General features: G+C 37.9%; 1 protein-coding gene across 1 annotated transcript in view; it reads left to right on the top strand.

Annotated features, from left to right (window-relative positions):
• Positions 1-9,465, top strand: part of TRPS1 (transcriptional repressor GATA binding 1) — a 204,052-nt gene extending 194,587 nt beyond the window's left edge. The window contains exons 5-6 of the mRNA XM_024741215.1: positions 81-203; positions 3,185-9,465. Coding sequence (XP_024596983.1) covers positions 81-203; positions 3,185-4,246 — 1,185 coding nt within the window. The 3' untranslated portion in view covers positions 4,247-9,465. The remainder of the gene's footprint in view (positions 1-80; positions 204-3,184) is intronic.
• The last annotated feature ends 9,219 nt before the right edge of the window (positions 9,466-18,684 follow it).

The following is an 18,684-nucleotide window of genomic DNA, read 5'->3' as shown; positions in this document are numbered from 1 at the left end:
ACTCCTGGGTTGATTTGGTCTAACTCCGCTGATCATGTGACTCACCTCTGACCTTGTGTCTTTTTTTTTTCCCATTTCAGAGGCGTAGAGGCTCGGGTGTTTTTTGTGCCAATTGCTTGACCACAAAGACCTCTCTCTGGCGAAAGAATGCAAATGGCGGATATGTATGCAACGCGTGTGGCCTCTACCAGAAGCTTCACTCGGTAAGAACTTGTTAGACTGTTTCAGGAAAAGCTTTATAAAGCACCCTGGTCTGTGGCATGATAAGTTCCATTCCCTGGCTTGCAGTGCCTGCCCCTGCAGAGTTTAATGCAGTCGCTTTGAGTGCACATGTGATTTATGGTGGACCGGCCTTAGATGTTATGGGGAGATACATTTGAGATCATCAGTAATGCATTATGCTTCTTTTGATATAAAAGAGGAAAATGATTGATTTCTGGGAACGTCACATAACAGATAGTTGAACAAGTGGTTATCAGAATTCAGTGAAATTAATTTAGGTAGAAAGGAGAAACTTCAAAAATTCAGAAGTACATACAAATTTTAAAATAAAAAGGGGTTCTCTCCCATGTTCATTATAAAATCTAGGGCAGGGGGAAAATGCTTATTTTCCAGTTTACAACTGGAATTTGCAAGTGTCATTTGGGCTGCTTTGGGGGCTGGAAGTTGGACCCATTCAGAAGAGTGGTTCTAAACTGGGACCCAGGATGCCAGCGCTCTACAGTGCTTCCAGTGGTACCTGAGGGCTTGCAGAGCACACAGCAGAGCAAGATGCAAAAGTGCTTTATGTTTTAAGATCTCCAGCTGACTAATTTCTAGGGCTCTCTGAGGTACCTCAGTTATTTCTAACCAAATTTTAGGTGAAATCCTCTAATAAAATTTAAACTCACAAATCTCCCATCTTTATATGTATTTGACTTCTTGAGGATATTTTTTTAGTTTAGATAGTTTATCTGCTGACCAGAGCTGCCTTTAAAAATAGGAATGCCCCATGTAGTAAGCAGAAATCTATTTCCCTCCGCCGTTTTCATTTTGTTTGGCATTTTACCACAGCTCTTAGCACCGGCCAATGAATAGATCACAGCTATGGAGAATATAATTTTAGACAAAAGGTCCTCCTAAGTGGACCGTTGGAAGCACTCTTTTAAAAAATGCATGCTGCCAACAATGCTAATTGGTAGTAAACTGTAAAAACCTTAGTTATTAGCATGGAGCTAATAGAAGGATTCCACACCCCGTGACACACACACACACACACACCACCATCACCTTACTTTTTCTTAAACTTCACCACTTAAGCACAACAATAAGCTTCCATTCAATGGGTACTGACATTAATAATTTTAATTGAACTCAGGCCAGTCAAAGGCCAAAAATTAATTAAACTGCTGCTCTTCCAGGTTATGGTAATTTAACAACTGCAATATAAACTAAACTTTTTTTTACAATTACTTTAATATTCATCTCTCCAGAGATGAGATGTTTTCAATTCTGAGGTTTTTTAAAATCACAGATTTAAACACATAAAGGTTATACCCACATTTCATGTCAAAGACTGCCACAAAAATTATGAAAGTTTAAAAAAGGTATTAATGCATATTTCAGATTTCTTTAGAGGACAGAGATTAACTACTGCATATTTTTATAATATGAATGTGAGCTCTTTATAAACCTGAAATTCTGAACAAAGTAAATAAACAGGGAATATCCAAGGGGATGTGGCATTTTCATTCTGAAATGAATAATCTGATTGTCAGTAACAAGTGTGTTATCCTTTTTCCTTCAAAATATCTCTGTGACAATAAAAACATTGCAAAACGTTTTGTATTTTGTTTAACATATAAAAAGTACGCTCTTGCATTGAGGTGCCTCCTTTCTAGGTATAATTCACGAGTTACGTATTGTTTATATTCATATTTTATGTAGAGATTACTTCTTGATTTCAGTAATCTTTTAGAAAAATCAGATTTTAGCCCATTTAAAGATTCTCCTAAATTTTTCATCTGTAAATATGCATTGATTTATTAAACATATTCTCTTGATTTTATAAATCAAAATTAGAGCTCTTACTGCAAGTAAAGTTTTTATTATAGTCTTATCTATGGATTTGAGTCATGTAATATAAACACCTGTTGACCATGTACATAAATACGAACCATATAATACTTAAGCTGAGTGAAAGTCAGCATTCTATTTAAGTACAGAGTAGACTGACAGATAGGATATTTGTACCGAGCCTACAGATAAATTTAGATTGTCAACAGAAAACAAATGCTTCACCTGTTAACAAGTAAAATCTTTCATAGTGAGTACTTATATAATTAAAGGGAAAAAAAAGCGAGAGATTTTTTAAAAAACCTCTCACTGATAATGGCTTTGATTACCTGATATCTTTCCTTACAATTCTGTCAGTTTGTCTTTGATTATTTATGTTCTGATGTTTAATAGTCTATATTTAGTCAGCTGGGGCTGGCATAACAAAATACCATAGACTGGGTGGCTTAAACAGCAGACATTTATTTTCACACAGTTCTGGAGGCCGGAAGTCTGATATTAGGGTGCCATCCTGGCTGGGTTCTGGTGAGAGCTCTCTTCCTGGCTTGTAGAAGGCTGCCTTCTCACTGTGTCCTCATTTAACCATATTTACCTCCTAAAGGCCTTATCTTCAGATACAGTCACATTGGGGTTAGAGCTTCAACCTATGAATTGTAGGAGGGGTGGGGAGAGGGGGACACAATTCAGACTGCAGCCATGTATCACTTTTCCACAGTTGTCATCAAAACCTATCTCCCATGTTACTATGTTGACATCTTGGTGCATGACTCCAAAAGTTGAGAATATTTCAGAAAAATCACATTTCTTCAAGTAACTTTAAACACTGATTTATCACGAAATAATGCAATTCCAAAATCTGTTGAGTTTGGAAAAGCTGTTTCCAAGTAGATTAAAGTTTTTCAGTCCTCCCTGTAAAGATGGGCATGATTTAATTAGGGTAAAAGAATGTGCTTTGGTTACTTCCTCTGATCCTGCTTAGGGCAAAAGGAGGAGATTTAGTAAATCTATAACGTAAAGCCTATCTTTGCTTTGAACTTAAGCATGGTTTATATTTGTGAGGAATTGTTAATGCATTTTAATGTGTTTTTTAATGTTTTCCTTTTATGTATTGTGTGTGTGTTCCCCGCAGACTCCCAGGCCTTTAAACATCATTAAACAAAACAACGGTGAGCAGATTATTAGGAGAAGAACAAGAAAGCGCCTTAACCCAGAGGCACTTCAGGCCGAGCAGCTCAACAAACAGCAGAGGGCCGGCAGTGAAGAGCAAGCCAATGGCAGCCCCTTAGAGAGGCGCTCAGACGATCACTTAACTGAAGGTCACCAGCGAGAAATTCCGCTCCCCAGCCTGAGTAAATACGAAGCCCAGGGTTCATTGACTAAAAGCCATTCTGCTCAGCAGCCAGTCTTGGTCAGCCAAACTCTGGATATTCACAAAAGGATGCAACCTTTGCACATTCAGATAAAAAGTCCTCAGGAAAGTACTGGAGACCCAGGAAATAGTTCATCCGTATCTGAAGGGAAAGGAAGTTCTGAGAGAGGCAGTCCCATAGAAAAGTACATGAGACCCGCGAAGCACCCAAATTATTCACCACCAGGCAGCCCTATCGAAAAGTACCAGTACCCCCTTTTTGGACTTCCCTTTGTACATAATGACTTCCAGAGTGAAGCTGATTGGCTGCGGTTCTGGAGTAAATATAAGCTCTCCGTTCCTGGGAATCCGCACTACTTGAGTCACGTGCCTGGCCTACCAAATCCTTGCCAAAACTATGTGCCTTACCCCACCTTCAATCTGCCTCCTCACTTTTCAGCTGTTGGATCAGACAATGACATTCCTCTAGATTTGGCGATCAAGCATTCCAGACCTGGGCCAACTGCAAACGGTGCCTCCAAGGAGAAAACGAAGGCGCCATCAAATGTAAAAAACGAAGGTCCCTTGAATGGAGTAAAAACAGAGAAAGTTGATAGAAGTACTCAAGATGAACTTTCAACAAAATGTGTGCACTGTGGCATTGTCTTTCTGGATGAAGTGATGTATGCTTTGCATATGAGTTGCCATGGTGACAGTGGACCTTTCCAGTGCAGCATATGCCAGCATCTTTGCACGGACAAATATGACTTCACAACTCATATCCAGAGGGGCCTGCATAGGAACAATGCACAAGTGGAAAAAAATGGAAAACCTAAAGAGTAAAACCTTAGCACTTAGCACAATTAAATAGAAATAGGTTTTCTTGATGGGAATTCAATAGCTTGTAATGTCTTATGAAGACCTATTTAAAAAAAAAATACTTCATAGAGCCTGCCTTATCCAACATGAAATTCCCTTCTCTTATTATTCTTTCTTTTGATGAGTAGGTTACCAAGATTAAAAAGTGAGACAAATGGTCAGTGAGAAAAAAATGGAAGATGGTATATAGTCCTGTTTAGAACCTAGTGGGTCAGAACCATCTTGGTGAATGTGTACTATGGAAACCATCCATAAGAAGTATCACCGGACTATAATTATTACGTTTGTAAAGAAAGAGATCAAAGCTGTCTAGAATTTGGAAGGGTTTACATATTATGATTCTAAAGCAGTATTGGGCTGGCCATTGGCCCATTTGTTCAAAACCCGTAAATTGTTGCCTCAATTTCGAAATGTCTTGAAATCCTAGGCAGATGAGGAGAAATCTAATCTCCAGGGCAGTGAAAGGAAAATGGCACCCTCCTGGATGAGAATCCTCTCATTGATCATGTTTCGAATTTAGACCTAGAAATGCGAGCTGTGGTTAGGCTTGGGGAGAGAGCAGCGGGAAAAGTGACAATGATTTTGGCCAGCCCTGCCTGTACATACACATGCACACCCTCTCTGATATTTTTGTCCTTTAGATGTTCAAATACTCCTTTCAAAAATAGTCCTCGTGTTTGCAATTTAGGTTCATTTTGTCCAAATATATATGCATTTTTAAAAGCAATGTCCTCAGTGCTTACGTAGTAATTTTATTTTAGCCAGATCTTTTCTTTCTTGTTTGTGATGAACCAGTTTGGGTTTGTTTTTTAAGCTTCCTCTTGGTCACTAATCTCACTTGGCACGTTCTAACTAAAGGGATCCCCTCAGTTCAAAAGACTAGATGGATACAAAAGTTCAGACCATGGGCTTCATTGGTTTAGAACACATGGTATTTCTCCACAAGGTAACCTGCTGTATTTATTTATTTTCTTTTGGTTTAAGATTAATTTCCAAACTTTGTGGTCAGGCAGCGTCTAAAGTCACGTTACCACAGACTGACAGTTGGTATATGTACCAATCAATCCCTTCATTAGATTTATACAGGTTTAGTTAAGTAGCATTAAATAGGATTCTTAGAAGTTTGCTCTTCATAGTACTTTTAATACATAAGGCTTTGTAAAACTATCCATGAAGGGAAAGCCTCAGCATAACTGCTCAGGGAAATAGGGCTAAATAACTGAACATTAAATAATTGGTTAAAGGTGCTGTTAGTCGAGCCTCAATGCTTGCTACACAGATGTATGTACAAGGACTGACTTTAATAATTTGCATTATATTGTCCCAACCAGTAGTTTATTTTTTGCCACGGAGATGTAGAAGATATTACAAGCTACTGGATGCACTGTCAGATTAACTTATTTCATTAAAGAAGTTGGGAGAACAAATAGGAAAAAAAAAACCTTATTTTTCTAGTAAATATTAATGTATTACATTTCAAATAATGGTGCCTGACATATTGAATAATTATTTTCTACAGTGTACGTATGCAACAAAGATATTCCATCATGCATTAGAGTCAGTTCTGGCTCTGCCTAGCTGTTTACATTTGCAAATGTAGCAAACAAGGTAATGAAGCAACTATTTCTATTGCGGTAGATATCTTTTGTGTGTGTGTGTGTGTGTGTGTGTGTGTGTGTGTGTGTGTGCATTAAAGTTGTAAACGGTAACATGAAACAAATGAAAGTTCTTGATATAATGGTATGGCAAACAAGAAGGAAATAAAAATATTTTTATGCCTACTTAGGAAAAAAAGGGTAGCACTATTCATTCCAAGTACTTTTTTTTTTTTAATTTTTAAGCTCTTAACTCACATTGTTATGCTTAAAGTGATAAACATATATCCTCTTTTTATTGCTTTGTCTATGTTTCGGATGACACATTTCAGAAATTATTTTGATAAGTGCTGCTGGAATCTGCAGCACTGATGTTTTTATTGCATTCTGTAGTCGCGTTTGCACTCCATTTTTACATTAATTCGCAGTTGCTTTGTATTGTTTTGTTTTGTTTGGGTTTTGTTTCTTTTTCACAGTGCCAGGTCTTCGTTTCTTTAAATGGATGCCAGGTAGAGTTCAACCAGTTTGTGACTGTTGTAGTGAATGAATGTTAGTTAAAAATGTCTGTCTGATGTTGTGTTGTCATCTCCATTCTTGCATTTTCATTTTCATGTTTAAAAAAAAGAAAAGAGAGAGAGAGAGAGAGAGAGAGAGAGAAAGAAATCAGGACTAAGCCTTCTGCTTCAGTTTCATTTTTAAAGGGTCCTATTCCGATCTTACCTGTCAAGTAGCTCTAATATAATTCACATGAACTGAGATAGAGAGGTGGAATGAGGGGCTTGGACATTCAAATTATGTGATGTCATTTATCTTTCTTAGGAATTTTGATAAATGCATCTCAAAATGTACAGGCAGATTGGAGAGGTGACAATTAAAGATCTAAACGAGGAGATTTCCCAAACAACAAACGTATATTTAATTTTTTTAGTGAAAGGACTAGAAACAAAGTGCACTGTGGCAATCTGCAAGTAACATGATATGTGGACTGCTCAAATCAGAAAATACCCGAAGTTTGGTCAACTTGGGTAGTAGTACAGGTATGACTTTTTGGGCAAAACTACTCCTTAAGCAGTTTCTCCAGTGTGTTTCTCAGACACAAATAGGTTGTTCTTTTTTGGTATATATGTCTTTTTTTTTAACCTGTTTTTGTTTTTATTTTTCTCAGACAGACAAGTAGTAACGGTTAGCAATGGAAATACATATCACTGTTCTTGGAATATTTATGGTCAGTCTACTTTTGGTAGAATATTCTTAGATAGCATTGACACAATAGATCTTATTCCGTATTCCTTTATTATTGATTATTTTATTTTTTCCCATGTTTTGATGGGGAAGAGGTTGGGCTATTAAAAAAGATGAAAATTTATCACAACACTAAAATACCTCTTATTTTTTTGACTTATGAAAGCCTTCGTTCCAGCTCTCAAAATACATTACAAAACTGATCGGTTAGTGTCTTTATTTTTATTTGGGTTTAAGATTTCGGAATCATTTTGTCTTAAATTATGATTTTAAATGAGCTGTTTAGGTACTTAACATTTTTTTTTTTTTTGAGGACTTTCAAAATGACTTAGGAATTTTCCCTCTCGGAAAAGTCTTTCCCTATGATAAAAACTATACGCCAGCTAAAATTGTATGTCATTTAAAAACTGTGAGTCTTTTAAAAGTACACGTCCATATTCGGAGTTGGGCTTTGGATCAAACTTTAGGCCAAAAGCAGCTCATGCGTTCTCATTTTCCTTTTTCTCACTCCTTCTCTCTTCACCTCTCACCCATATATTCATATTGTTGTTTGGGATAGAAAAATCATAAAGCGCCAGCCCACCTCAGAAGATTGTGAACTGACAGACACTACTCAGTACTCTTAAGTATATGAGAAAAGGATGGAGCTCTCACAGTTAACACGTTAACTCTGTAGTTCAAAAGGAAAAGAGTGTGCCCATTCTTTCTATATGACATACTGAGATGTTCTTTTAAAAAATCAACTTTTAAGATAGTGATGTTTTCTTCTAAACTGTTCTCTTTTAGTAAAGGTAGTTTTTAGAAAGCAAGCATGGGGATTTTTTCTAAGGTAACATTAATGAGAAGAAGAAAAAAGTGATGATCTTAACAACTCTTTGTTGAAGCCTGTGGTAGCACATTACGTTTATGATTGCACATAATCTATGATGATCCAATGCAAATACAGCTCCAAAAATATTAAATGTATATGTTTTTTAAAATGCCTGAGGATATATGTTTTTCTTAATTAATTGAAGAGTATCAGTACTGCTACCAAAATAATGATTAGCCTCCTCCTGTGTGGCAACGAAACATCACCAGGTGACCTGTCTTAAGACCTCTGAATTGCCTGCCTGTTTAGTAAGTGAACATGAACACAATTCTAGAGAGAGAAGATCTGACAACCTGCGGTGGAAGCATGCAGAAGCTGGTGGTCAGCTTCTGTGCCATATGCCAGCTTTTTGCCTAAAGTTTACTTTGAGCTCACAGCTTCCTGTGTTTGGGTTGAGAGCCACGACAAAAAAAAAATGCACGGCATCTTTGGTGAGTGAGTAGGTGAAAGCTTGCTGACTGTCCTAGATCACAGGAGAAAATGGAGGAATTGAAATCCAACCTGAATATGAGACTAAAGATGCTAACCAAAGGTAGGTACTACTAAGTGGAATTCTATTAGCAGGCAACTGTAAATGAGAAGAGGATAGAAAGATATGCACCGGGACTTGGAAGGGCTGTGTTATTTTCCCAAAGAAAGACTTGGCCAAGGGCAGAAGGCATGGCTTCTTTGCAGTGCACTTCCTTTTGGTTTTCAGTTAGCGTTTCATAGACAGTGGACCCACGTGTTCCTGCTAGCGGTCGATGGTTTAGAAAGCATCAACAGTTATCTGCAGTAATTAGGACCTATGGAAGATGCTAGGTTGAAGTGTGTCAAGTCAGGGATGAAGAAAATGTGAAATTCAACATTGGTCCGCACATGGAAACTGGATAATGTATGCTCACATGTTGTTCTCTTGAAAAGTAGAGCTAGAAGCTTCACTCCGTCCTACACCAGAGAAAAGCAGGAGTAACTTTACAAGGAAATAACGTTTAGCCTTTCTTCATCAGAGAAAATGGTCCCTCAAGACCCATGAGTCCCAAAACTGTATACTGATTTCTACCCCTGGTTTTTTTTTTAATTGTATGACCTGCAACAAATCACTTTTTTCTTTTTGTGCCTCAGGTTCCTCACCTGTAAAATGGAAAAAAAAATATATTAATAATAATAATATTAATAATAATAATAATAATGGTAATGTAGTACTTGTTTGTAAAGCACTTTGAGATCCTTGGTTGAAAGGCACCATGGGAGTGCCAAGTATTATTATATGGCCAAGGGGCTTATTTAAACTCTCAGTTCCCAAGGGCCAGGAAAGGTTGGGGTCATTTTTATTAAATATGAGCTGTAAATATCATAATTAGGCAGCCTATAGCGTTGACTATGAAGAGGCAAAACTATTACAAGGCTGATAAAACCATAGTTTCTTAATGGCTACCAAGAGGGCAAGTATCACAATAAGAAATGCCAAATTCCTTTGGGTGACAACATGAATAATTTGGGGGGGTGGGATGGGATGGGAAACATCTCAAAATGCCGATGTAAAATTCACCTACAGCAATATTCACCAGCAGAAAATGTCTTTCATATGGAATGATTTCATGTTGCTAAGAAAAAATTCAATTTGTAGTCCTGATTTGAATACTAGAATGTTGGCTATAATAGTTCTGTTCTTACAACACATGGAATTTTTTTTGTTTTATTTAATTTTGTTTTCATAGTGCATGTTCATTTCTACTCACAAACATGTTCTTGGTGTATTTCTTATGCAAACAATCTTCAGGCAGCAAAGATGTCTGTTACATCTAAACTTGAATAATAAAGTTTTACCACCAGTTATACATAATGGTGTTGGTATGTTTTATATGGATTCACTTTCATCCATGTAGCAGTAGGAAGTTCAGACCATTGTAACATACAGACAGGTTCTGATGAATTGAGACGGTGAAATCAAATCACCGTTTTCAAAACAGTATGACTAAGATTGAAAAAGCCTGGATTCTCTCAACTTGTTTTATTTTGCTTTGCTTTTTTTTTTCCTTTAACCAATCAATCTCTTATTGATAGATTTTGTGTAAAAAAAATTATACAACTTTTCTTTAGGAAGATTAACAATAAAAATTGTGTTTATTTCAAAAACATTTATTGAGTATCACGTATTGAGTGTCGAGTATTGGGAAATGATTGTTACAATATGTAAAAAATCCCGCTTTTGAAGTCTAAGTTTGAATTCAATTTAGTATACCCACATGAATATGATGTGAAGATCTTGATAAATCATCTCAAGAAGTTTATGTTAATATATTACACGCCTTGTGTGTTGCCTTAAGATGAAATTAATCAGAGAGGTTTCCGGAAGGTTGATTTTGAAAGAGGGAAGAGGCAGAAGAAAACTAGGTAGGCAAAGAAGACTCACCCAAATGTTTATGACCAGAAGGAAAAACACAAAACGCACAGGACGTAAAGTATATAAATAACTCCTTGCTTCAGAAGATTTATTTTGAAAATTTTGAATTAATTAGTGTTTACCCTCGTAGCCCAATCTTCACTTCTCATTTTTGTGAACCCAAATTAACAAATCCTTTATTTTTTCTAGTTCTTTCTCTTTTCCCCTGCTTTGAAAACAGCAGAGTAAAGGCTTGGAGGGGCTGATCATAATGGTAATAAGCTTGTTTCACAGCTGGAGACAATATTCTCTAGATAAGAGTGTAATAAGAATGCTTAATGCGATTCGTTTTCCTTATATAGAGTTTGATTCTTCTCTCAGGGAAAACTTTTCAGGTAAAGTTAAATACACTTTGTTCTCACCCAGGACTGTCAGAATCCCATTCAAGGAGAGCTATGTGCCCATCAGCTCTTTACCATAGTTTGAGGGGAGGGAAGAAGAGTGAATCACCTTTTGGTATCCCATCTCCGGGCCGGGGTCACAAACTCAGTGCACAAAAGGAGCAGGCAAGTGGCCTGTGTGGGTGAAGCCAGCTGGGGAAGACTTTGGGAACTCTATAAAGGTAGCCTTTCCTCAGCTCGAAGAATATTGCCAAGCTGACTTGTGTTCCCAGATTTGCAGTTTTCAAGAAAATCTGGACAAAGGAATTTTCTATGAAATCTAATTTTGAATGTCAGTGAGTGACTTTTTTTTTTTTTTAATACTGCAAGCCAAACAAAACACTTCTTCAGAATACATTCCACCTCTAAACAGGCAGAGTGTGAGCCCTGGAGCATGAACAATAGTGAACTCTGATAACTGGCAGGGAGGAAATTGGGCAAAAGGCTGAGGTTAGCTGTGGCTCCTCTGGGTTTTGTCTCAGGTCCCACTGCATCACCAGCTCTGCCAGGAAACCCGAAAGCACTGTGGCAGCACCTGCCTGACTCTTTCGCAGCCAAATTTGCTTAAGACGAAAAACATTTGCACAGAAGAGAAAAAAGCCCTGTTGTTTTTAGCATACTGCTAATTACTTTGTACTTTTGTTCTCCATCTTGGTAACCCCAAGTACGAGTTTTCTTTCTTTCTTTTTTTTTAAACACAATGGTAGGAACAAAGAAATCTCAAAAACTCTTCAAAGTTGCTAAAATTAATGTCCAGTAATGTCCAAGATGTCCTTATTTTCCTCTCCAGGTCATATTTTAGAGTAAAAATAACAGGGCTAGAACAGTAAGGAATAACAGTAGATAGGAAGGGAGGGGCTTTTTCATGTTACATAGAGTTGATTGTTTTCATGTTATGTAGAATTTCTTTAAATAAAAATAGGTAATTTGTATATGAAATCTCATTGTTAGGTTTATAATGCTGTTCTCCAATATATTCAGGATGTCAGTTCTGAAAGCCGTTTTCATAAATGTAGTACAGTTGGCCTTTGAACAACATGGATTTGAACTGCATGGGTCCACTTATATGTGGATATTTTTAATAGTAAATAACCATAGTACTACATGATCCATGGTTGGTTGAATCTGCAGAGGAAGAACCTCAGATATGAAGGGATCGTGAATGTGTTGGGCCAACTATAAATTATGGGTGGATTTTCAACTGCACAGAGGGTCAGCGCCGTAAAACCCCAGTTGTTCAAGGGTCAGTTGTATTTATATAAAATATTTTACGTGAGGTAACAACCCATTCACCCAACTTCCTACTCAATAATGAACAAATATTAACTTTTTTCTTCAGGTAAGCAATAGAGAACAGGAGAGCAAGGATTATTAGAAGGTGTAATCGAAATTCTTTAAATTATTTCCATAAATGGAAGGTACATTTCCAAGTTAAAATTGCATGAGCACTAAACTGTAAGCAATTTCCCAGGAATATTTTTAAACTCAAAATCCACCAACACATAGCAGGCATTTTCCCAGAACTTGTACCATCTCTTACATGAAAGCAATTTACACATCAGTCAGTTTTTATTTTGGTGTTTTTTTGTGTGTGTTTTTTTTTGGCCACACCACATGGCCTGCAGGATCTTAGTTCCCTGACCAGGGATGGAACCCACGCTCCCTGCAGTGGAAGCTCGGAGTCTTAACCACTGGACCTCCAGGGAAGTCCCCATCAGTCAGTTTTTAGAGTTGGTGTAATATGCAAGCAATGGTATTTTCTTCAGAGCTTCGATTTCCTTAGATATTTTCTTCCTATATAGCATACATTACCTAATGAATCGATGTATCCTGAAAAGCATACAGTGAGTTTACAAAGCTCAATTTGATATCATGGTGGTTTGTTTTCTATAATTTTATCTTTTATAATTGCCTTGATGATTTTTTTTTCTCTAATGAAATGATCACTGTCGTCGTTTTGCTGGTTGTTGGTGATGACATGCAGTACAAACCCAGGCTTCATGCATTCATTCGACAAATATTAATGGAGCTTTCCCTATGTACCAGCGATTATTCCAGACATTTGGACTATTTCAAAAAAAAAAAAAATGACAGACCAAAACTCCTGTTTCTGGAGGAGGGAAAGTGACGGAAAACATACATATACAATAAACAAATTATAATATAAATAAAAATTTTATGTTAAAGGTAATAAATGCTCTAGAGAAAAAAGTAAAGCAGAATTATGGGGAGATGAGTGGATAGTTGTCATATTCAATAAGCTACACAACAGTTCAGCCCTCATTTGAGCCAAGACTCAAAGGAAGGACTGGTAGAATGAACAGCTGGTGCAGCGGCCCTCAGGTGAGAGAGTATACCTGGTGAGTCTGAGGAAGAGCAAGGAGGCCATTGTGGTCCAGGCAGGGTAAGCTACGGGGAGAGTATTTAGAAATTCACTCAGAGACAAAAACACTGAGGTGGGAGGAAACCGGATCATTTAGGACACTGTAAGCCACCTCGAGGATAGTGGCTTTCCTTCTGTATGAAGCGGGGACGTATATTCATGTTTTGAGCAGAGGAGTGTTACTTGATTTGTGTTTTTATGGGACTCTCCTGTGCTTGGCATAAATCATGGGAGGTATTTATGGAATAAATCATAAAAGGAGAGAAACCAGGAGACAGGTTGGAAGCTAGTTCAGTAATTCTGCAAGAGATGTGAGGAGAAGAAGAGCAGTTAAAATTCCAGAGATCAGGGCTTCCCTGGTGGCGCAGTGGTTGAGAGTCTGCCTGCCGATGCGGGGGACGCGGGTTCGTGCCCCGGTCTGGGAAGATCCCACATGCCGCAGAGCGGCTGGGCCCGTGAGCCATGGCCGCTGAGCCTGCGCGTCCGGAGCCTGTGCTCCGCAACGGGAGAAGCCACAACAGTGAGAGGCCCACGTACCGTTAAAAAAAAAAAAAAAAAAAAATTCCAGAGATCATTTGAGAAAGTAGAACCAACTAGATTGCCTGGATGTAGCATGTGAGAGAGAGAAGGGTCAAGAAATAGGCTAAGATTGTTGGTCTGAGCCACTGGAAGAACAGATTTGATTGATCAAGTTGGGAGAGTGGAAGGAAAGAAGTTAAACTTAGAACAAACTAAAGTCTAAGATCCAGATAGAAAGGTCCAACAGACTATTAGGTCTATGAGTCTAGAGTTTGGAGTTGGAGAGGCATTAACATATAGACGCTATTTAAAATCATGAGACTCACTGAGATAATCTAGGGAGTAAACAATTAGAGAAGAAAATATACCCAATACTCGAAATCAGGGAAAGGAGACACAGAAACTGAGGGAGGAGCCCCTGAGGTAAAAGGAAAATCAAGGGACCTTGGAAACCAAGGAAAACAAAAATGTATCATGAAGGAGGGAGTGACTGACCTTGGAAGATACTGCTGATAGCTCAAGTAGGATAAATACGGAGGATTGGCCATTAGCTTTAGCAACGTGAAGGCAACCAGCAGGCTGGGCTATATAATGTGCGGGGCCCAGAGCAAATCGTTCAAAAGTTAAGAATTTCAGGATGGTGACATCAGAGCATTAAACGAAGCTCAGGGCCCTGGGCAGCTGCACTGGTTACATGCCCATGAAGCTGGCCCTGGTCGATGGTGACATTGACTAGAGCAGTTTATTTGGAGAGGCGGGCGTGACAGCCTGATAGAATAAATGTAAGAGAATAGGAAGAGGTTTGGAGAACTGAGTGTAGAAACAATTTGGGGAGCTTTGCTGTAGAGAGGATCAGACAGAAAAAGGTGATAACTGGCAGATGTTGAAATCAGTAGAAAGTTTTTTGTTCTGTTTTAAGATGGGCAAATTAAGAGCACATTCCTTTGCTTTAAGTGGAGGCTTATTCATCTTCAGCAGAGACAGGAAAAAATAGTTCTTTAATAGGTGAGTAGGTGAAAGGAGATAGACTCTTATGCCCAAGTGGAGAGGATGGCTTTAGAAAAGAAAATAATTCACCTTCATAGTCACAGTTGGCAAAGCGGACTATGTAGAACCAGATGTCGGTACATGTGTGGATGTGATCGTGGAGTCCCCGAAAGCTCGATTTTCTTGGAAATGTTTTTTTTGTGGCACTGATGTTCTTCTTATGACTCTAGTCGGAACTCCAAAGCACTCCATTCAGAAACAAGGCAATTTATGCATTAAATAAGCAAAGATAGTTTCCTTACATCCCAGTGGTGTTTTTGGATATTTGGGTAAAGTCAGAAAACTGTCACTTTACTGAAGATGGTATTTGAATCTCACTTCAAAAACTGTTTCTATAGGGCTTCCCTGGTGGCGCAGTGGTTGAGAGTCCGCCTGCCAATGCAGGGGACGCGGGTTCGTGCCCCGGTCCGGGAGGATCCCACGTGCCGCGAAGCGGCCGGGCCCGTGAGCCATGGCCGCTGAGCCTGCGCGTCCGGAGCCTGTGCTCCACAACGGGAGAGGCCCGCGTACCGCAAAAAAAAAAAAAAAAAAAAACTGTTCCTATAAAAATTTCCCCCAACATATTGATTTTGTTTAGTTAGTTCAAAATTATTATTTCTCATTTTCTTAATTCTACTTTTAAAAAGACAGCATGCACTTAGTTATGCTAATAAGGATCACCACAGGAAGTATAGCATTCTTAGTTTCTCTTAACCATCTTATAAATTCCTGAAGATACTCCCAATAAAATGCAGGTTTTTACTAAGTTTTCCTTGTGACTGTGATTGATTTTTTTGAGTGAGTTAATTCGTGTTTGTTGAGTACTGATTCTGGACCCAGAACTGTGTAAGACCAGTAAAAGACATAAAAGAGGTTTAAAATTGGTGCATACTTCTGAGTTTTTCCACAAATGTACAGGCATACGTCAGAGATACTGCGGATTTGGTTCCAGACCACCTCAATAAAATGAATATTGCATAAATAGAGTCAGATGCGTTTTTTGTTCCCCGGTGCATGTAAAAGTTATGTGTATACTATTCTGTAGTCTAAGTGTGTAATAAATTATGTCTAAAAAAACAGTTACATACCTTAATTAATGCTTTATTGCTAAAAAATGCTAGCCATCATGTGAACTTCCAGCGAATCATAATCTTTTTGCAATACAACATCAAAGATCACTGATCACAGATCACCTTAACAAATATAATCATAATGAAAACGTTTAAAATACTGCAAGAATTACCAGAGTGTGACACAGAGACACGAAGTGACCAAATGCTGTTGGGAAAGTGGTGCCAATAGAGTTGCTCGCAGCAGGGCTGCCACAAAACTTCAGTTTGCAAAAGACACAATATCTGCCAAGCACAATAAAGCAAAGGGCAATAAAACGAGGTATGCCTGTACAGCGATTAAGTTTTAAGGTTGCTTCATTATAAATCTTTTCTCATTTGGGAGTATTTTCTTAACTTTAGTTGTTGCATTTCATTTCATTGTTGATTTTAGTACCCTTGACAAAAAGTCTTCCCATTATCTTAATAAAATTTTATTGAAATTTTGGGAGAAACTCATCTATTATTATTCCTCTATGACTTTTAAAAATGAGATAATATATTCGGTGGAAAGGCTTTGGTATTTGATAAGAGTACAACTTTTATGTAACTTCTTTTTTTAACTTTTTTCTTTTTTTTTTTTTTTTTTTGCGGTACGCGGACCTCTCACTGTTGTGGCCTCTTTCGTTGCGGAGCACAGGCTCCGGATGCGCAGGCTCAGCGGCCATGGCTCACGGGCCCAGTCGCTCCGCGGCACATGGGATCCACCCCGACCGGGGCACGAACCCGCGTCCCCCACATCGGCAGGCAGACTCTCAACCACTGCGCCACCAGGGAAGCCCCTATTAACTTCTTAGTTAACGGTGTAACTTCTAAGAAAGTGCTTCAGGATTGATATCTTACCTTAGATATCTAATAGGGTAAAAATCAAAACTTGAAAAGTGAAATCAAGTGATGACCCACAGATGTTTTAAACAATGAAATTGGTTTCGTTTTTCCTACAATGTATAGCTCTTTAACTTGTAATCCCGCAATCAGGCAGTGCAATTTTATCGATGAGTTTTCCTTGCCAAACAGCAGCTGTCTGTGCTCTGTAATCCAGCAATCACACTTCCTGCGTGCAAACTTTAAGCTAAAGCAAGCCGCTCCATAGGCAATGGTAAGTCTGTACCATCATCGGAGAGCATGATTACAGTAGGTTGCCTGATCTCCTTACATGACTGACCAATGATGGCAATTTCAATAATCTCAAATGCAGTGGAAAATCTTTTTTTCTGAATGGATGCCAGCTGGCCCTGATTTCCCAGACAGTCTTACATTTAAAGACCACAGTTGAGCTTTCCTTGATATGTTTGGTTGAAGCTGTCCACAGCAAAAGCATGGGGAAGCCTTTCTCACTTGATGCTTTTGTGTCCTTGGTCCTCTATGCTCCTGTCAAATACTATCACCTTACTAGCATCTTAACATCCAAAAGGAAATGAATTGTCATTTGCTTTTGAACACACTGGATTCTTAGTGATGCATAGTTTTCTTTGCCATTGTAAACCTTATGTCATGAAACTAGTGTGGTATAATACAAACACAACCTCCAGGAGCATCTTCTTTGATGGAAATCAGTGGCCTTAACAATTTAGACTTTGAGTAGACATATTTTCATTTCAATTCATTAATTTCAAAATAAATGCATCATTTTAACAAGGCCCACTCCTGAATGTCTCTTTGCCAGACTATACTCACATGCACTCAAGTATTGAACCTGCTAAAACTTCCTCTTTTTAACCTTCCTGCCCCCAACCACTTTAACCTCAAAAACAAACTCTAAAATGTTTTTAAATTAACAAGGACTGTTCCTTTCAAGACAAACACCAATATGCAGTTCTGTTGCTAGTTAAATTCAGTTATAGACTGGTCTTTTACGTAGAAATAGATTTTCAATATTTCTTAAAGGTATAAACACTAGAGTAAAGAGTACTGCCTATTGACACACACCATCGTCCATGATGATTTTTGACAATTGATCATTTTAAGATGGACCAAGGCAATATAAATCAACATTTTATAAGCATTAAGACATTGAGTCATGTTTTAAGTTTCTTTGGTCGAAAGGAAGACACGAAAGATAACGAAAACAACAAAAAGCTATAACCTTAAAAGTTGTTTTAACTTGCTGACTTCTAATTTGGGCACAATTTTCATGGGATTCTTGGAAAATTTTTATAAACAGTTCCCATGATATCAAAAACTTGAGGTACTAATAATGAATGCTTAGGATCCAATCAGCCATCAAAGAGATTCTTATTTTCCTTTTTTAAACTGTGTTTTTTTTCCCCTAAAGGCACATTTGTTTATTTACTATGTTTATTAATAGAAATAAATACATGGTGATACTTTGCATTTTGGCAAGTCAGTTTACATATAATCAGCCATTTACCACTTACCGAACATGAAAGGTTACAAAAGCAGACAACCAGGGCAATCTACTCTGTCTTACTATAAGCGTAAAGAGCAAGGACTGGCTGGTTCTCCAGGGCTTCTATATAGATTTTTTCATACAAAGAATTGAGCTCTGCAGCTTCTAGACACCTGTTAATTTTCTATTTCCCAGATCAACTTGACTTTATCCACAAACATTTCTAGAAATTCTATTGGTTATGGGCACCATCTTTACAGATGGGATCCTCATGTATGGAGTTCCATCATGATGGGTTTGATGCTAAATAAAATAACGAGATCATTATTTAATTTTCAGATTGTCAAAACATAACTTCAAATGTAACAAAAACATCATTCTCACAAGCAGAGTGAACACAAGCAAAAGTTTTAATTAACTCATTAAAGAGGGAACCAGCAACATGATAAAGCTGGTTCAAAAAAGGATATGAAAGACCGAGAAAAAAAGGAATGATGAAATA

Source organism: Neophocaena asiaeorientalis, unplaced genomic scaffold, assembly GCF_003031525.2.
Source record: "Neophocaena asiaeorientalis asiaeorientalis breed wild unplaced genomic scaffold, Neophocaena_asiaeorientalis_V1.1 scaffold177, whole genome shotgun sequence".
NCBI lineage: Eukaryota > Metazoa > Chordata > Mammalia > Artiodactyla > Phocoenidae > Neophocaena > Neophocaena asiaeorientalis.
This window is presented reverse-complemented; position numbering and strand designations above follow the sequence as displayed.